The sequence below is a fragment of the Brugia malayi genome (assembly GCF_000002995.4).
Source record: "Brugia malayi strain FR3 genome assembly, contig: Bm_v4_Chr2_contig_001, whole genome shotgun sequence".
Lineage (NCBI taxonomy): Eukaryota > Metazoa > Nematoda > Chromadorea > Rhabditida > Onchocercidae > Brugia > Brugia malayi.
Genome location: NW_025062476.1, coordinates 12,436,979 through 12,457,911, shown reverse-complemented (window position 1 = coordinate 12,457,911; position 20,933 = coordinate 12,436,979). Strand labels below are relative to the sequence as shown.

Below are 20,933 nucleotides of genomic sequence, written 5' to 3'. Positions count from 1 at the left end.
AGCGATTTAAGGTTTATGTGTAGGCTTTTAATCGCACGAGGCTATCGCTTATTCTCAGTCCCTTTATCGAGATCTGTCATAGACTTTTACAAAATATCATGTTTGAGGTACTCCTATTAACGGTGAAACCAAATTGACTTTCAGGTAATTCTATAGTAACGGTATTATTTTGTTTGGAAATACTCTTCCGATAATTTCCCAGCAATGGAGAACAAAGTTATTCTTCGATAGAGCACTTTGACTTTTGTTCTTTCTCCCTTATGCAAAGCTGATGACTGCATCTTGCTCTTTGGTCCGACAGTTTCTCCGTAGCAGGAAGAGACGAACTGCTGAACCTTTCATTCTACTGCTGGCATTAAAGAGAGACTAATAGTGTTCGACATCGATCGGTTCAGAACGAACGTTATCTGTGAGAGGCATTTAATCCATCTGCACCGGGTAGGGAACTTTGAGCGTAGTGCAGCACAGTGCATAAATTGCTGTCAGAGCTCCGTAGAATTTCTTATAGTAATTGGAGTGTTCGTGTAATTGAATCTATCCTGCTGGATTGCTCATCACTTGTTCTAGATGTCTCGAGTAATGGAATTTACTGTATGCAACATTGCTTTCCTACATGGGCAGCAAGATGTCTCAGTGAGATATCCAATGAATGGCTGGTTCTCTTATTTGTATGACTCGAACATGAGATGACAATGAGGATGTACTCAGGTTGTCTTCAAGCTGTCCTTCTGCTGGAAAGTTACCTTGCACAGAACCAGCATCCCTATTTAGTACTTTCCAGCCTTTCAATCCTTCCCTATTCCGAGTCATCAATAATTATGTTTTTGTCATCTGTAAGAACATTTGGGTGAGGCGACGTAGCAGATTGGTGCATATATTCTGAAGAGTAAAGTTTGTTGCTTCTTAAGCGTAGGTGGCATAAGGAGATGATCGGAATTGGAATCCTGTCAGCAAATTTTAAATTTGGAACCGATGTCATGAAATAAATTACTGAGTGCTACCTTTCGGTTTTCAGATCGCCCAACCAACAGAGTGTATAAATTAGTTCATAAGTGCAATAGTCATGACAGTTCGCGAACAATTAGAGCAGAACGACGTACAGGTTGTCCAAACACCAACGTAATTCAACATGCAGATTTTGACATGAATACACTTTTAAAAACAAATGTATGCCTTTCTTTCTTTACTTCTCTCACTGATTTCATGGAAGCTGACAGTTCACAATCCGTTTCATTAAATTTTTCGAACTCAAAACGAAGAATCCTAATGACAACATAATCGACCACTGGTTTAAATGCAGCAGGTGTGGTTGGTACACAATTGTTGCGTATTTCATCAAGTAAATAGCCAACAACAAGTTTAGTTCCAACTTTTGCTATGGGATAACTTGTTTCCTTTGAAGCAAGCGCAGACGAGCGGGAAACTTTGGATTCATTTTACAATGCAGAAAACAAAGCTATAAACAAAAAAGAAAAGAAAATATAAGCCGGTAAGGGGACTTGCTTCTGCATAAAAAAAAGATAAATTAATCGATCAGATCAAGACTGCTGGAGTTACTATTGTGCCACTTTCAATTTATTTTAATGACAAGGAATTAGCAAAAACTAGAAAAAAACGCATCAGAAAATGTCCATTAGCTGCAACTACCAACCGTATAAAAGGTAGCGATAAACGGAGCTCTGACAGCAATTTATGCACTGTCATTGGATATCTCACTGAGACATCTTGCTGCCCATGTAGGAAAGCAATGTTGCATACAGTAAATTCCATTACTCGAGACATCTAGAACAAGTGATGAGCAATCCAGCAGGATAGATTCAATTACACGAACACTCCAATTACTATAAGAAATTCTACGGAGCTCTGACAGCAATTTATGCACTGCGCTGCACTACGCTCAAAGTTCCCTACCCGGTGCAGATGGATTAAATGCCTCTCACAGATAACGTTCGTTCTGAACCAATCGATGTCGAACACTATTAGTCTCTCTTTAATGCCAGCAGTAGAATGAAAGGTTCAGCAGTTCGTCTCTTCCTGCTACGGAGAAACTGTCGGACCAAAGAGCAAGATGCAGTCATCAGCTTTGCATAAGGGAGAAAGAACAAAAGTCAAAGTGCTCTATCGAAGAATAACTTTGTTCTCCATTGCTGGGAAATTATCGGAAGAGTATTTCCAAACAAAATAATACCGTTACTATAGAATTACCTGAAAGTCAATTTGGTTTCACCGTTAATAGGAGTACCTCAAACATGATATTTTGTAAAAGTCTATGACAGATCTCGATAAAGGGACTGAGAATAAGCGATAGCCTCGTGCGATTAAAAGCCTACACATAAACCTTAAATCGCTTTGTCTAGGTATACTCTTTGCAAGTTGCAGAGACTGCCGGATTTTCCGACTGAAAGTTAACTTGAAAACGACATAAGCTCTGATCTTCACATGAACACAGTCGAATCAAAATGGAATCTAACGGTTCGATTATTTCGAAACATCAATTCCGACAGGACAGATAACAGAGTGACAGAGAGATAGAGGATAGATTGATAAAGAGGTGGACAATCGAATGATAAAGAGATGGATAACAGATAAGCAAAGACGTACAGAGTATTCAAAAAACTCATTAAAAGAGTACGGAAAATTACACGAAGCAAAATACGAAAAAGTGGTGGGTGGGAGAGCCATTATGTTGCCTACTCTTTTATATGGGTCTGAAATTCCTTGAATGGTTTAATTAGCGTCGTCTCCGCAACATTCCAAATATTCTCTGCAGTGACTACGTGACTAATGTCACTATTCTCGGGCAGGTAAGGTCATCAATATTGAGGACATGTCACTTGGATCAGAGCGACGCCGGGTGGGAAATTATCGCCTAAGATAGTATGCAGTGAACTCGCCAGTAACTACTGCAATCTCAAAAGAAAGGTTACAGAGATTCTGACATACGTTAATAAGAGAGACGGGAGACATCTTTATGAACGTATGTACGTAAGATTTATCTCGTGGAGAAAGGAGAACGTATTAAGAACAACGTTCTGTCAGCACAGTCAATGAGACTTCCCAGTGCTGTGTATTTTGAGATAGGATTTGTCCATTTCTCATTTGTCTTCTGAACCATGTACACATTTGTGATAAATCTGGTAGACTCTTTTCAAATCTTCGTTCGTAAGGGTAAGTAAAACTGAAATTCAATATGAATGGTTTTCCTGTCATTTATATCGTTTACAGCAGTAAAAATTATACTCAGAATAACTATTCTCTGTGTTTCTTCGAGTAGTGCAATGAATTAGTATATATATATATTTTTTTTTTTTTCATTATATTCCTTTTAAAATAAAGTATGAATGTTAGAACAGCAATCAATAGATTTCACATCGTTGCTAATCTATACTTTTGTCTTTTTTGAATTCTAAACATATATTGTTTTCTATTTTTTGCTTTTATCTATCAGCTTATCTGCTTGATCTTAAATACTGGTTGTAAATATGTAGTCGTAGATTTTGATCAGATGATCATCTTTACCGTTAACTTGTGACATTCAACTTTCCAAATAAACTTGTATCAGTAAGCAATATATGTTTAGTTATTTTTTCCTAGTTTTATTTATCAATCATCTAATGTCTAACATTAAAATGTTAGGTAATGCGTGTAGATTAAGTCAATTTTAAGTCAGCTGTAACCAAAAATTCTTTTGCAATGATTTTTGCAATTAATAATAAATCTAAAATTTGAAATACCTTTTCTGTCATTCATTTGTTTAATTCTTAATTGAATGTTATCGTTCAATATATCTTCAATGGTAAAAGACATTTTATGGAAAGAGATTCTTTATGCATGATAATTTCACTTAGATTTCATGTGAAATTCAATTGTCACACCACTTAATTTCACTACCTTTTTTTTGCATCATAGCATTACAAATGTGAGTTGCAGGAAAGTACTTATTTTGGATAAATTATCTAAGATATAACTATTAAGGCAAGAGCAATACGAATTCCACTTTTCAATTTTATGGTTAAATGCTTCACGAATAGAAAAATGTAAAATGAAACTTTGAATATATGCATGGAGCGAAATTTTTAATAAAACAGCACCAAATAACCAATTTTTATGTCACATTGCAGAAAAAAACCATTAGGCATAAGCTTTGATGATGTAATCAACCATCATTCAATATTAACAACTTATTTCAAACTTAAAACGAAGTTTCACTCAGGTAGTTTATCTCAAAATATGGAAATGAACAGGTAAGAATGTAGAGATTATTGCTTTTCTAAGATTGTCCTATGCAGTGAACAACTTATCATCGGCTGCTAGTGCAACAGAAGAGCCACAAAGACGAGATACAAGGACTGTTTAAATCAATCCCTTAACCTTATCAAACATATGTTTAACGATTTTTTTTAACAATAATCGTTCAGTTCCTTGAAGTGAAAATGAAAAAGTATTGTAAAATTCTTTTATCTCTCCAAAGAAAAAACCGTGTCTACAACACTCCTTATTTGTTTTGAATCTGTAAAACATTGTATACAAGTTAGAGTAAAGGTCTGTTATTATGTTTTTTGTACGGGTGGTTGTAACCGAAATAATCAAACTGAAATCTGTACAGCTTAGATTTTGTTAATTTCTTAAATCTGGTTAAATTAATCAAATTCTAGCTTAAAGCTATTAACGTTTAGAAAATGGAATCAAGAATTTATTATTTCGTTGTGTTGAAGTTTACGTAAAATTTTTTTAAGTTAATACGTAAAATATTTCATTAAGCTATTTCCCGAATTAATACGTAAAATAATTCATTAAGCTATTTTTGTGGATTATAAAAGATAAGCGTTTTAATTAAATTGCAAATCAAACTTCACTCATAAATGCACTTTTGTCAAAAAGAAAAAAATAAGCATAATGTATTACATCGTTGAACTTCAACCGTTTTCTAATGTTCAAAAATTAGTACTTTCTTCGATTTCAATTTGTGGTCCATCTACTCTTTCAGTTTTCGTTTCAGTTTATGCTGTTTCAGAAATTCTCCTACATCCGCAATGGAAATACAGTATGTCACTGTAACGAGTATCGTATACGTAGCAAGAATTGATATTCTGATCATTCCTTCACTGACTTAATATATTTTAATGAAATTTAACTTATTCCTTTAGAGAGCAAGCATGAATATCTCTATCGATATCTCAAATTATTTCAAGCATTTTGTAATATATTTACTTTGAAAAGTTAAAATTTACAGTATCAGGCATCGTACTTACTTTCTTTAACATTACTCATTTCTACTAAAATTCCAAAACTTCTGAATCTCATCCATCTATAATTTTCTTTTCCTAGATATTTCATCATTTTACTCCCTTGAAATCACTCATTTCTGTTTCTGTTAAGAGAATGAATTTTGCACATTTTCATGTTGATTAATGATAGCGATTACTGTATTATTCTTTTCAATACTGATTCTATAATTTTCAAAGTTATGAGAGAAATTTTATTATTCTATGTTAATGTAAAAATTATAAAAACTACTTCAAAAAATAAAATGAATACAAAGATTATTTTTCAAGGAATGGAGAATTCGGGATCCGGAAGATCCGAAAATTTTCTTCATCCGTTAGCAAATGTTAATTACCTACAAAAGCATTTTTTACAATCATTCGTCGCTATGATCAAAAATAGCTTGTAATACTTATTGTTTAGTAATCATGCCAAATAATTCCAAATGGAACATTTACCACTGACTCGTTTAATTTGATATGTGATCAAACTTCTCATTCACTCATTCTATAGCTTTATAATTAATTACTCTTCCATAATAACAATTTATTGTATATCACAACTGATCAAAACTTTTCATTATCTTAACAACTGCTTAATTTATATCGTATCAGTTCTGTCAATTAAAAAATCAATAATACAAAATGTAGCAAAATCAATGTTCAAATTAACAAATTGCCTGTTACAATATGCTAACACAACTTGACAGCAATGATTTCATTCAGTTAAATAATTTTTTTTTTTGTTTTTGTAGAGAAGAAAAAAAATTTTTTTCACTAAGTTGCATTAAAAATGTATAAGTCCCAGTTATTTGTCATTTCTTGATTACAAATTTAATTTAGCAACAATTCAATATCAGGAAAAATTCCTGACATTGGATTATTTTCTATAACGCAACATTTATTTATCATAAAACTTGTCAATTTCTCGGTCCCTTTTTTCGCATTTTTAACTAACCCCTGTGGGACTATCAAATTTTCATAGCGCGTCCATTTGGAAATAGGTGCACAAATGCTACAAAGATTTTGGTTTGGTTTATTTGGGTAAAAAGTGGAGGATTGTGGTTTTAGGGGGCTGGGTGGGGAGGCCGGGAAGGAAATGGGCAAAAGACGGGGAAAGGTTGGGCAGTCTTAAGCATGCAAACTATGCTCTTTGTATCGTATGTTGCATGTGTTTCCCTTTGTGCGTTTAATTTTTTGCTTCTATTCATTGTCAGATTTTATACATGTAACTCATGTGTATGTGTGAAGTTTGTTTATGATTATTGTTATATGTATACTTTCTTTCAGATTTTACCGGTTGAATTACTTAATAATTCTGGTCAAAATGTCTTCGGTGTATAATTTAATTGTTAGTCAGAAGTATGTTTTATAATCAGATATGTGCTTATAAGAGATTTAACGATGACTTCTTAGCCAATCATTACCACCAGGAAACGATACTGAAGATTTGTACATTTGTATTTCGCTAAAATTAATTTTATCTATTTGTTGAACTATAGTGATAAGTAAACAAAGAAGATGCTTCAGGATAAATCACAATGAAATTTTGATGAAATTTTTTTAGAACTTGGAGTGGGGATCAATTGGCTATTCATCTTTTTGCATACAAGGAACTGTTAAGCCTTGTTAAGGAATTAGACATGAGTCAAATTGATGAAATTATGGATGTCACCAGCATATGTCTGAAAAAGGAAAATGAGGTGAGCTATTATCAGTTTGAGAAAATAGAATTGCTCATAGATCTTAAATGGGTAGAAGTGCTTTCAGTTGTGCACATTTTAATATTATCATTAGTCCAGTGACAACTCTGCTGTTGGGAATATGACATTTTATTTATCTTTAAATGATGGGTACAGTGGTTTTGTTCTCTGCAATTCTTTTTTCTTGAGATTAACTTTTTCTAGGTTTATATTCGAATGAATTGTTGGCATTTAATTTTCAGTTACCTTCGCTCGATTTATTGCGAGTTAGCGCTGAACTATTATCTCTTATTGAAGGAAAGGCTGGAGTATTTATTGGCAAGAAATTGATACAAAAGAACTGGTCAATTAATTTTCGTATAGTTATCAGGCGCTTGTTACAGACTCCAGCAATTGGTATATATTTTCAGTGATCTTTACAGTGAAAATTGTTTTTACAGTGGGAATTTTTCCCGGACTTTCTTTGATCAAGTTTGGAAAGTTTTATTACCACTGTTTATTGATACCGTCACGTTAATCTTTATATTTTTGCAGCACAAGCTACACCCAGTACATCAAAGGAAGCATTTCCTGGTCAGTATTTACCAGTATTATTTGAGCTGTCAGATGAATTAGTTTCCCTTATTGGTAGTAATTGGTTTGAAAGCGATCCGGATTTTTTGTTATTGTTATCTGCTATGTCTTCTATACGGTTGCGAGAAGTCTTCCATAAACAGGTAGCTGATTTTCATGTCTGTTTCTGCAATTGTTGAAATTTTCGATGTATAAATCCTGTTAATACAATAAGTTATTTAGTCATAGGTTACCTCAAACGATTTTTGTTGCTGCCTGGTAGGAAGTAATATTCTTTGGAGAAAAAAAGCCTCGGTTCACGTTTTAATGCAGTATATTTCAGGACAAAGTAAAGGTATTTTATCGATAGGTAAAGTACCCAACGCAGGGTTCATAAGGGCAATTAATACATAAATCTGTAACTCGCTTGCAGACATCTATTAAAGAAGCATTCGTTCATGGACGACTTCACTGTCATTTTGCGCGATGCGGTGAATACGACAACATTTTACCGGATGACAGGTAAGCTTTTCATTGATTGCTTACTCTTGCTGACATTTTTTTTCATAGTAATTCCGTAGACTCTTACTACATTTTCGAGTTAAGTTTCAAACCTTAGAGTAACCTTAGATTCATTTATAATTAAGAGTCATAGTTGACTCAATATCTAGTTACTAACTTAAAGTTTTTATGCCTCTATTTCAAGGCATAGCTTGCGAATAATTTTCAGAGCAACATTACTGTGTAGAACATTGCGAGAATCTGCAATTTACACATGCGAATATTATCATAACTCTGAAGAAAATTCAGATGATTGGAAGAAAGTGATAATATCAACATTTCAATTTCTTTGTATATACATAGATTTTGGAGGACTGGTTACATTACCTTCAGAGTATACGAAAAACCTTGGAGAAGTACTTCTGCGTCTTGCAGGTGCTATCTGAAGTTCTTTTACATTGTTTTCGGAGTACGGAAGAGAGAGAATTATATCTATATGTGATTACTCGTTTTATTTGTTGTTTTCTTAATATATGAAAGCCCTAGATCTGTCAGAAAGAGCATTTACGGAATAAGCACCGGAATTTCGGTATATTGGTTAGGATAGGTAGAACAGAGTGTGCATGATGCCTCTGGTTTGTAGTACTTTATATGCGGATCTACAAACACAACCGAAAGGTGATCCAACAAGTATCAGAAAATTTTTTATAAGATCCTGTAACCAATGATGCCACATGCTATTTGATATGTCATGAAAATATTTTCAAATTTTTATTTTTGTTAAAACTGTTGTAACTAGTTTTTTAACTGCTAATTTTGTAGTGAGTTGCTGCGAAATTTCGTTAGTTCCGTTGGAATGTCTAGCTAAAGTGATATGTGAGTTACCATTTTTACCCAGTACAACGCTGGACACGATTACGGACGCTTTGCGACAGTGTAATAACAAAACGAATGAAGAAGATGTAGTCCGAGTAAGTTGCTTTTTCTTCTTTCAAAATTTCATTCATTCGTTCATTTTGAAAAAAAATTATGTTCGTTTCAGATATTGAGAACAATAAAATTTATTCATAGAATACTGAGACTCGTTTAATGTCGATGAACTTTTAATTATATCTGTACACAAATGTTCCCGAAGAATATTTTGTACAGTATGGGGAAAAACATTTTCCGTTTTTCACAATAAATCTGTGATTAACTACTAATGATTAATAAATCTATTGAATTTTACACTTTTTTCTTGATATGAATTTAATCATTTCTTTTTCTTTATTGGCTAAAATATTTTCAAGGAGCTTACGAAGGTAAAAATTGTGAAATCAAGAATTTAGCTATTTCATTTATTAGCTAGAGAAATTACTTTTTATGAAAGCACTGATTATGTAAATCGATGATAATTCGCGCTAAGAAATGTTTTGAGAATTTAGTTTCAAAAGATAATGGAGGAATTGAATTTTTAGAAAAAAAAATGAACTTCTTATAGATACTGGATACTTTGCATGTGCAGCTGCAGGGAAGTGTTCCGAGAGGAAAGTGGTGCCCAGCAATCAGTTTACATAGGGTAGCTGAACTTTTGCAGCAAATAAAATCAGGGCAAGAATATGCCAAGCAGTAGTGTCACACCTTTTTTTTTTTCTCATTCGTTTAAATATGACATTAATTGCTTTTTCTTGAATATTTTGTTCGAGAGTATGGAGAAGTGGTTTTTATATACGGTTTATTTTTGTGGTTTTGGATATGTGATGTTATGTTATCTTTTCAAATCTTCTTTGAAAAAAATTTTTTCAAGTTTTTTGCTTTAAAATTGTTATAAAAATCATACTTTTATGTGAGATCATTTCAATGCTGTATTTGCTCTATTTGATATTGCTTCACTGTTCTGTTCATCTATCCATGCTAATCCTCTCCTTTACATGACCTTTCGTTTAATACTTATTATCATTTTTTTTTTTTTATTGAATGCAATGTTCTTGCTTTATATACATTGAGTTCTTCCTCTACATTTGTAAATTTATTTAATATTTTGTAATTAACCATGAAAAAGTGAAATAATTACTGCAAATCTCAGCTTATTATAAATTACTGTTAGCGAACTCATAAATTATTTTTGTTGAAAAATAAACGTTTAAAAAAAAAAAAAAAAAAACAAATTCGAATGATGCAATATAGACATTTTATTTTATCAATCCTTCACTATCAACAACATTCACTCAAATGCTGCTGTGATCTCAATTAATAAAAAAAAAAGTTTGGCTCAGGTAAGATATTGATTGCATTATAGATGAGGAAATATTCTTCATTTGCTAATAATAAAGAAAGCTAAATATGCTTCTTATCATATGAAGACGTGAATTCTGTTTACAATAGCAAAATGTATTTGTTGAGTGAATTTTTCCAAAGTTCATTCATAGAATAGTAAAAAAAGAAAAAGAAAAAATGTAAACACGAAAGACTGATCATCTCAACAAAAAAATTGATTATATATCATAAGATGATCTCTCTTACTACAAAAATATTCTTCAATATATACATTTTTTATTTAATAATTCATATCATCAATGCTTTGCATGCTTTAGTCACATAAATATTTTATTAAGCATATGCATATTCTTAATATATCATAAATTCTCACTTAATATTGTTTATTTTAAAATGAGATTAATACCTAAATGTTTTGCAAACAATTTCTATCATTTTACCGACACATTTGACAAGAAATTTTCATGTATACAAATAATAAATTGTTGACATTCAATATATATTATTCATCATATTTATTATGGATCAAATCAAATATGAATTAAATGACATTTCAATTCATTCTCACTATTTCATAAAATAAAATAAAAATGAAAGTGAAATTTGAATTTTTGAACTTTCATTGTCATTCATTTCATTTTCATTTTATTAGGTTACTGCTAGTGGTGGTGGTGGTGGTGGTGGTAGTGGTGATAATAATAGTGATAGTGATAACCGCTATCAGATATTTGATACAATGAATGTCGTCGTATCATCTGATCGTTCATTATCAAAGCCAAAAATTAAAGTTGCATCAGAAGAAGAACGATCTTTTGAGAAATTTTCACCAGAAATAGATTTTAAAAGTAATATTTCAAATTATTAAATGCTCATAGTTTCATATATACAAAATTTAAACACATCGATTATTATTAATTTATATTTGATTTAGATTATTTAAAGTTAACAACAAATTTAACCAACTTTTAATCTTCATTTGTGAGCTAAGTTCAATTTCTCCTAGTTGAATTTATTTTATAGATTTTCTTTGCATCAAATGCAAAATTTATTCAAAAATTTTAGTTCTAAAAAATTTAGAAAAAAAAGGAAAAACTTTAAGCAGGTAAATCAAGCAGTTTGACATATTTTCGTGTTGCATTGGTTGGTGAACCTGGTTCAGAGAAAAATAATGTTCGTCGAGCTTATGTTCAATTAATGTCAAATCGGAACAATCAGTTTAAAGCTGAAAAAGCATTGGTTTGTGATTAATTAATATAATAAAAAATAATTCATTAATCTTCAACGAGTTTTTGTTTTTTCAAATTTTAAAATTTAGTGTTTTGCTTTTTTTTTTTTTGATAATAATTAAAGATTAGAATTCTAGAAAGGCGATATATCTGAACGAATTGATGTACTCGATTCAAATGTTATCACTGTTCAGGGATTTCAGGTAAAATAGGTGTAACACCTGAAATAATCCATTGAAACCTTAAAATTCAAAAAAAAATTTTTTTTTTTTTTAAATCAAATTAAGAATTTAAAAAAATAAGTTTAGACTTTAAAAAATAAAATAATAAATGAATATGATGGTTAAATTCTGAAATGCATTATGTTGTAATTCTAGCTTGAATTGATGTGTGCAGGACGGATTGATGATTTTAAACGAATTCCATTGATGATCCGATGTAGTCATCTGGATGCTATCATTATTTTTTATCATATCAGTAGCTTGCGACAATTTGAAAGCATCCATCAAATGGTAATTAATTTACATTCATTATAATTTTGCAAACAAATTTAAAACATTTTAGGATAGCATTAATTGATAATTTGATAGCATCATAGCATTTTAGGATAGCATTAATTAATAATTTGATAGCATCATAGCATTTTAGGATAGCATTAATTGATAATTTGATAGCATCATAGCATTTTAGGATAGCATTAATTGATAATTTGATAGCATCATAGCATTTTAGGATAGCATTAATTGATAATTTGATAGCATCATAGCATTTTAGGATAGCATTAATTGTCAAATTGATGAATAAACTTCAGAAAGAATGGAACATATCAGAATTACATTTCTCTCAAAAATTATATTTACACGTTTAACAGATTTCAAACTTTTTTCATGCATTCAGTGGGTTCCTACTGTTAGATGTCTCTATCGTAATACACCGTTCATTATTTGCGCAACAGGTATCGAAGCACGGCTACCACGTGATGTCCGTCAATTGCTATTTCGAAAACAGCTTGGTGATATTGAAGTTGGTAAGTTCCTTCCAACACTTAAAAAATTTTTGTTGAGCAAATTTAATCAGAAATTTCCAATTCATCTTCCATTTTGCTCCAGACACAACGACGAAATCACCGTATAAACCAAGAAATCAATTTAAAAAGTAATTATTTGCTTTTTTTTTTTTTTTTTTTTTTTCATCTTATTTTCATTGGAATTACAAACAGATTTGTTACATCAAAAAAAAAAAAAAAAAAAAAAAAAGAAAAATATTGCCCATTTTAGAACGGATAACAAAGATCCGCGAACATTTCAAAGCTTAATTACAACAAAAATCGGCCAAAGTTTAGCTACGGAACTGAAAGCCTCATATTACTGTGAAGTGTCCACTAAAACCTACGTATAAAAAAATCCAATCTTTTTTTTTAAACTGTATTTCTCTTCATACTGGGAATTTAAACTGTTTGAAATCAAAGTTTAAGCAAATAGATAAAAACAGAAATTCTTTCATTTTTTTTTTTTTCAAAAAATCAAACTGAAAAAAAGAAATGACACTTTCTATTCTGACTAATTTTGCAGAAATTAAACTAATATTTAAATCATTTCAGGAAGGAATTGAAGATTTATTCAACGATGTTTTAGCTGCAATTATATCGTCGCAGCAATCAAAAATTTGTTTGACTCGAAATCGTGTTGGGAGGCCACGACCAAAAGATGCTTGTGAAATTATGTGAAGAGCTAAAAGTTAACAGTGACAATTAGAATGTATTTGTTAAGATCAGAAATTTATCCATGCATATATTTACATAAGTTATAACAAATAAAAGCTAGAAATTATTGTTAAAACATTCATATCATATGATCAAGTGGCAAATATAAATAAGTTACAAAATCGTAAGTTTTATTTAGTATGATAACAACGGAGAGGTAAATCACTGAGTAAATTATCTGTAATTGTAGAGAGAAGGCAACAAGACAGCAATCTTCTTTGAATAAAATTTGATCCTTTATTTGACATAATAAAGTATGATCTCCAATTCACCCACTCATACCCGTTATGTGAACACATGTACAAATATTTTTTTTTCTTCTCTTCAGATTTCCATTTAAATCTCATTCATTTAATTTGAAATTTTACAATTTTGTTATCAACTTTCCTTTTCATTAGTAGCATTCACTTTAGAAACATCAGATAATGGTTCCGGCAAATTTTCTTGAATTATCTAAAAAATATTTTTTTACATATATGTGTGTTCCACTATTTTTCTCATTCAACTAATTAAAAACTAATAGTGCAAGTATGAAACTTACAGCTATTAAAGAATCGATTTGTTCTTCGTTTAATCGTTCTTCACATTCTTCCACTATTAGTTGGATCTGAGATATTCAATGTTACAATCAAAATAACACCGGAAGAATAAAAATAGACAACCAGTAATAATCAAAGCTAGTTTTCTCTAACTATTTTTCTGGATTGAGGTTCATACTAGAAATTATCAAATTATTTCATTTATTCCAAAAAACTTATTTAAACAAACTTAATTTTGAAAAAAAAAATTGTAAAAAATTTTCACCTCTATAGCTGTTATAGGCCGCAAATTTATGAGCTGTAAGATCTCTACCCCCGTCAGCTGTAAAGAAATTATCAAAGTCAAAAACAGAATAAATTTTCAACAATAAATTTTCGTACTGAATTGATGCATGCAAAAAAGTTTTGGCAAGAGAATACTAATGAATCTAAAACATTTCCTTGCAACTTGTATACTTTTGATGTATACACTAGAATAGGATATCTGAGAGGCTAAAAAAGTAACAGTTGAATTAATGGACACGATTAATGGACTAGAGATTTAATGGACTAGAGATAAACAATGAAATACTACTTTTCATGTAAATAAGTAAGACACACCTTGAATGGAGTTACTGCACGAATAAATTGTTCAATATCTGCATTTTTTTGCGTAACAGCTGGTGTTTCTTGTAAATATTTGCATGTCTGCAATGACAACTTTAATCTTTATAATTAATTTATTGAAATGTTCACAATTCATTATTTACTGAAAAAAGAAAAATAGGTCAAAATATTTCGATAGAAATCAGTGATAAGGACAGACCATCCAATCATAACAATTTTCTAACATAGTTGTTCAGGACATCAATTTAGCTTATTTGTAGCACGAAGAAAGCTTCATATACTAATAATGAAGTACAAAGAAGTATAACGGATAGATATAATTACAAATAACTCAACAAAAGAATCCTATTGGATAAGTAAAATGAAACATACCTCATATATAACTGTTCCAATAGTCTTTGGTCGTTGATCTTTTGGAAGTTCATTTTGCTGTTTTCGTCTATCCTGTAGCAAACGGAATACTTCAGCATTTGTAATTATTGTATGTCGTAGATCTAGAATTTCCATAATTACGAACTGGAAAAATACACACTTCACCTAAAAAGAATAGAAATTAATTTACAAAATATTTGCAGATATCATGTGCAGGAAGGAAAAATAATTTGCTAATTACTAATCCTGGCTACGGGCTATAATATGTAAAATAAAGTCAAAACAGTAGAGAGGAATATTTCAAAAATTCTGCACTGTGCATATTAAGGTATAATGATATGATGATCCTTTGTCAATGCAAGTAGAACTTTGATTATCTATCTATAAATTTATACTAAATAATATAAATAATTAGAATACAGAAACAGTTAACAGCGAGCAAGAAATGAATTAACTATATAAATATTTACGCAGCGATTAACAATGAAATGCAATATTTGATATCTGATAAGACATAATCAGTATGGCAAAACATGACTTTTAAAATTTCGCCCAAAATTACTTCAGTGCAAAGAAAGATTAATCCCAAACTTGCAAAATAAACTTCACAAAACTGTTATCTACTTAAAACAGGAATTATGCTTACTGTTATTTGATTATTCATATCCTATCTAATTTGGTACTAAATTAATACCTATTAAGAGTACATTAGACAGACAAATAAACAATTTCATAACATTTAAGAGAATTAAAAGAAGAATAAATGATAAAACAGAACTTCTTCATATAGCAATAAAAAAAGAAAAATGAAATGGAAATATATTGTTATTAGAGATGTAACATATTATACAAATGTAAAGCTAACAATAACTTTATACTTCTATCAGAAGTTTCTTGCCTTTGAGTGAATTTTTAAACTGACTACTAATATTGGAGCACATAAAAACAAAGAATGAAACGGTGATAAATCAGTAAAACCATTTACAGATATAAGGAGATTAGAAATCTTAAGCTTTAAACAAGCTTAAGATTAAACAAACCGGGAATATACTAACTCAAAGTTAAAGAAATTCGCTTGTAAACAGAACAACACAAATTTAAAATAGTGCACACACAATCCTGAAACTAAGATACGCTAAATGAATTTAAATCGATATGCAATTCAATGGAGTTAATCTATATCTTGATACCATCTAGCATAGCAGCTTGCCATATTGGTAATGCTTAATTCTCTTGGAAACAGAAATTCGAACGGAAAATAATACATAGCCGAATAAATTTTCTGATGTATTTGAAAATTTTTAAATAAAATGAAATGAAATGAATCTGCAAATACAAGATCAGGAAACATTTTAGTACCTAAAAAATCAGTTTAATTATAATATAATTATCACTGAGCTACTTTACAAAGATAATAACAACAATATTTGTACTAAATAACTCGTAGCATTGAGGTTATGCAAAACTATAACTTCATTACAAACTATGAATGAAAAATAAAGAAATGACAAGGGAACATAACAAAACAAAAAAGAAAACAAAACAAAAAAAGACAGTGAAGTAAAATCTACTGTACTGTTAACAGTTATGAATCGTCCACTTTGACAATCATTTTACCGATATTACAACCATTTAAAAGATCTATAACTGCTTCTGGTGCTCGTTCCAAACCTTCATATACTGTTTCTCTACTCTGTAACAAATTTATTTCGTTAATGAAAATAAAAGATGATAGCTATTTTGAACCTATTTAGAATAGATTTAGCTCTAAATAACAACAATACTACCAATATGATCCGAGAATCCAAATAAATGTGATAGCAAATAAAAACCCGTAAGAAAGATAATAACGAAAAGTGCAGAACTATGAATAGACCAATGAATAATTGCTATTATCAGACATAAAAACTAGTAATATATCGAAAACTGTAAACCTTCCCAAAACAAAAAGCAGAAAATAATTTACCAAAAAAATTACTTTTCCCTTTTTTTAACCATACAGTGAACAATGACATACCTTTAATTTTTTCTCCTGTAACCATGCTGAAAGTTGTGCCACAGATGTGTCGATATCATCCTTATATTGCAATACGATGAATTTCTCTCTGCAAAAATTCATTTAAATTACGAGAATTAATTCAATAAATAAATAAAAAAAAAAAAAAAAAAACATATATCTAAAAATTTTTAAATCCTTCATAATAACTATTATACCTCTTAATCTTTCTTTCCGCAATAATTTGAGCCGTTTTCTCCGGAAGAGGTGGCGGATTTGGTAAGTCGGTGTTATACACAGCTATTTGTCCACATAAAACAATACGACCACCTTCGCTCATCTTAAAAAAAAAATGGATATTTGCCTGAATACGAATTCCTTTGATTTAACAAATACCGTTTGCTTTATTAATAAGTTCTTCATTAGCGATTAATATGCCATTGTAATTAGAAAAAAGTAAAATGAACATCCAACATTTTCGAATATATAACGGATGAGACACTTCCAACCAAAATAGAAAAAAAAAAGATTGGATCAAAAAATACGACATCAAATAATTTGGATTAAATGCTATATTAAATAATGCACATGGGAACAAATATCATACATTCCAAAAGATACAGATGTTGAATTAGTGCTTTTTAGTGTTAAAAATAGAAAATTAAAAATAACTGAAATAAGTAATGCTAGGAATAGTTGAAAAAGACAGGGCATTTATTATGATGTATCTCAAACACAAAACATCATTTTCTCTATTACTAAAGGTTCATTCACTTCTAGCATATACTCCTGTATCGATTTATATAATATGTGCTTCAAAAATGGATTTCTTATATTGGAGATGAAAGTTTTTTCTTTCTTAAAATTATAAAAACATTACTGGATATTTCCAATTTGCATGTTTTCTCAATCAGCACATCGAGTATTAGTATATCATCATCTAATAATGAATTGATTGATAATAAAAGACATCTTAGGTAGTTTGAACTCGTAAATAAAATAAAGTAGAGCCTATTTATTTTTCACACTATCACCAGGACTGCATGGTAATTTAGTAATGTAATAAAAATAACGTTGCTCTGAATACTGCTGTCAAGTGAATTCCAGAAAAAGCTAACATGTCAACGGCTAGCATTTCGAATAAACCTTTCATTTTTTTAAAACTTACTTAGTGTCTTTAAAATTATCAGATGGCATTTCTACTCGCAATAAAGATTTAGCATTAGATACATGCAAAATACTAGAAATAAGAATCAAATTTAATACAGCGAGACATAGTCTTACATATTTATGACTTACCAGTGATATTACAGCATCGCTCACAAAGCCACCAACATTATCAAAATATATGTCAACACCTTCCGGGGCAAGCTTATGCAAACGATCAACAACAGATTCTCGTTTATAATTTATCGCACCATTGAAACCCCATTCATTCAATAAGACAGCACATTTTTGATCCGAACCACAAATACCAATCACTTTTGTACAACCATGTAAACGTGCAATCTATAATAGCATTTCATAAAATGTTAAATCTTTCTTAACTTAACACCACAAAAAAAGAAGAAACGAAAAAATATAATGAATTATATCATACAATATGGATTAAAATCCCAATGAAATAATTTGATCAATGAACCAAAACAATATCCATTGCAACGCATTCCGTCCCAATGGCACAGTTCTTGGCCATACGGAAATAGACGAATATCAACCTCTGAAAGACGCTTATCATGCCATCAACTAACCAACTGTTGTAATCTCTCTCTCTCTCTCTCTCTTCTGGGCTAAGCTTTCAGTAAGACAACAGTGAATATTCACCAAGGAAAAAGAAAAAAAAAATAAATAAAATGGATAAACCTGTCCAGCTAATGAACCACATGAACCGGCTGCACCGGAAACGACAAATGTTTGCGGTCGTGTTCGATCAATTTCAGCTTTTTTTTGAATACCAAGCAAAGCTGTTAAGCCAGACAGACCCACGCAGCTCAGTATAATTGATGGGGAAAAACCAGGTGGTAAAGTAACCTGCAAATTTTCTAAATATTCCGAATCACAACAAATTTAGTTCAGTAAGAAGAGTAAACTATTACTATACTAGCGTATTCTTTTATCGATTTCGACCCCATAGTAGTTGCTTAGATCTCTTGTAGCTGTTAGATTAAAATATTTTTGACGAAAAATCTACTGCACAGCCAGAACAAATATTATAGATGTTTTTTTTTTTTTTTTTTTGTGCTATCATATTCCCTCTTGCTTTCCCAGATACCGAGAAAGTATTTCAACAAGGAAGATGAAAGACACTTCAACTGTTAAATATAAATGTGACCATATGTACAAACAGTTTGAATAAACAAATGAATTAGATAAAGATAGAAAACTTCCAATTTCAGAATTTTAAATAAATTCCAAGAATTTGAATATAGATCAATCACTTACCCTTACGAGATCAACTTCATCCGCAACAAAAAGCCTACTCCATGGCCATAACCGTCCAATACTTGTTACCAAATCTCCAACTTTGAAAGCACTACTAAAATTATCATAATAAAAAAATATGGTTCCATATTTTGATATAACAAACGAATTCTATCGTGTATTTAGAATCTTACATTTACTCCTTCATGATTCAATTTAAAATTTGCCGATCAGCTGTTTACTTTCAAGTGGAATAAATAAGATTTTATACGATCAGATGAGATAGTATACATAATAAATAAAATAACAAGCAGTTCTAAAGCCGAATACAGTTTGAAATCTCTGATCTATCATCTCACTGGAAAACAGAGCAAAAACATACTTTGATGATACCATTTCGATAACTCCAATTCCTTCCAAGCCGTCAACTAATTCGCCTATTTCGTATGGTGCTAAATAATCAACACCTGTTGATTTGTTCATCCGGCACCGCTAAAAACTGAGTAGAATTGAAAATAATAACTTAAATAGAGGAATTTCAAAATCCACTCGAAGTATACATTATAGTAACACTTTAAAAGGAATCGAAATTTACATCCTTATTATTCTAAGCTCGTCCAATAATAAAATCGTATTCGGTTTATTTAAAATGTAAACTTGAGGAATTTTTGCGCAATCAGATTAAGAGACCTGTGCTGGATCCACTGAAAGGAACAATGTCCGTACAATACATTGTCCATTTCCAACATCTAATCGATTTGGTGCAAGACAATCTTCGCATCGAAAGCAATCCGCGGATGGAAAATTATTTGCTCCTGGAATACAACAAATGAATGAAAAATTTTTATTAGAAGAATTTACACAAAAAAAAAAGCATTTTCAGAATTTAGCATTTAATCAAGTAATATTTAAAATCTCTTTATCTGTGTATTATATTATCCGTGTTTTGAATCAATAATAAATGAATGCGTTATTTATTATATATTTATTGGTCATTGAAACAAAATTTACCTGGTCGTCGTACAAAAACAATTCGTTTATTATATGACAAATAATTGCTGTTCCGTGAATATGAACAACATTGTGTCTGATTTTCATCCATGAATCCTATATCCCTTCATTTATATACCTCGACAAAATATGAAATTAAGTAAAAATAACAATTATTTTGCTTTCAATGCTTCTGAATTAAATTTCGATTAAAAAGAAAAATGATATGAAAATTTATGAAAAACAAAACAATATGAATAATCAATAATTTGAAGCAAAATCGTTATATTGCTGAAAAATGCAATAAACGTTACACTTCAACTAATCCGAATTATCTGAATAATTCGGATATAAAGGCGTAATAATATGAATTATTATATGACTATACTCAATACGATTATTTTAATAAAAGGATTCTTCCTCTCTCTCATAAAATTTTCATCCTCTTCATTCTATTCACAACATCAATGAAAATAAACCTAATTATCTTTTTTTATTTCTATCCTGAATTGAATGAAACATGAAAAAATCAAACATGAAAATCAAACTAGAACTAAACAGAGAACCAAACAGAAGATATCCAAATCCACAAATGATTCAACTTTAATATTGAATTATTATTCATGCAAATCATTATCCTTAGCCTACTATTTCTTCTTTTATTTTTTATTTTAATTGTAAACATTCCATTACTTTCGAAGAAATCTGCATAATTTAACTAAGGATGAAAAATGAAGAAATAATT

At 30.4% G+C, this 20,933-nt stretch overlaps 5 protein-coding genes across 5 annotated transcripts; 2 read left to right on the top strand and 3 right to left on the bottom strand.

Moving 5' to 3' along the window:
- Positions 1-586: 586 nt before the first annotated feature.
- On the bottom strand, positions 587-1,205 carry Bm3052 (Uncharacterized protein; the record flags this gene model as incomplete). Its single annotated transcript, XM_043079347.1, has 2 exons — positions 587-713; positions 1,144-1,205. The coding sequence occupies 2 exons, from the start codon at positions 1,203-1,205 to the stop codon at positions 587-589; spliced, it is 189 nt and encodes a 62-aa protein (XP_042935281.1).
- Positions 1,206-6,591: 5,386 nt separating this feature from the next.
- Bm8681 (Uncharacterized protein) lies at positions 6,592-9,632 on the top strand (the record flags this gene model as incomplete). Its single annotated transcript, XM_001892561.2, has 8 exons — positions 6,592-6,626; positions 6,832-6,967; positions 7,210-7,363; positions 7,502-7,683; positions 7,953-8,041; positions 8,250-8,455; positions 8,843-8,991; positions 9,501-9,632. The coding sequence occupies 8 exons, from the start codon at positions 6,592-6,594 to the stop codon at positions 9,630-9,632; spliced, it is 1,083 nt and encodes a 360-aa protein (XP_001892596.1).
- A 1,380-nt stretch (positions 9,633-11,012) lies between these two features.
- Positions 11,013-13,228, top strand: Bm18206 (Uncharacterized protein; the record flags this gene model as incomplete). The annotated part of the gene is made up of 8 exons (XM_043079346.1): positions 11,013-11,121; positions 11,376-11,512; positions 11,640-11,705; positions 11,880-12,014; positions 12,400-12,529; positions 12,612-12,657; positions 12,780-12,894; positions 13,103-13,228. The coding sequence occupies 8 exons, from the start codon at positions 11,013-11,015 to the stop codon at positions 13,226-13,228; spliced, it is 864 nt and encodes a 287-aa protein (XP_042935280.1).
- A 414-nt stretch (positions 13,229-13,642) lies between these two features.
- Positions 13,643-14,916, bottom strand: Bm5132 (uncharacterized protein; the record flags this gene model as incomplete). The annotated part of the gene is made up of 5 exons (XM_043079345.1): positions 13,643-13,717; positions 13,806-13,871; positions 14,069-14,125; positions 14,404-14,490; positions 14,782-14,916. 5 exons carry the CDS (start codon positions 14,914-14,916, stop codon positions 13,643-13,645), a joined length of 420 nt encoding a protein of 139 aa, XP_042935279.1.
- Positions 14,917-16,366: 1,450 nt separating this feature from the next.
- On the bottom strand, positions 16,367-20,300 carry Bm5130 (oxidoreductase, zinc-binding dehydrogenase family protein; the record flags this gene model as incomplete). The annotated part of the gene is made up of 9 exons (XM_043079344.1): positions 16,367-16,474; positions 16,799-16,886; positions 16,996-17,117; positions 18,077-18,286; positions 18,641-18,808; positions 19,220-19,313; positions 19,581-19,690; positions 19,889-20,013; positions 20,210-20,300. The coding sequence occupies 9 exons, from the start codon at positions 20,298-20,300 to the stop codon at positions 16,367-16,369; spliced, it is 1,116 nt and encodes a 371-aa protein (XP_042935278.1).
- Positions 20,301-20,933: the final 633 nt, after the last annotated feature.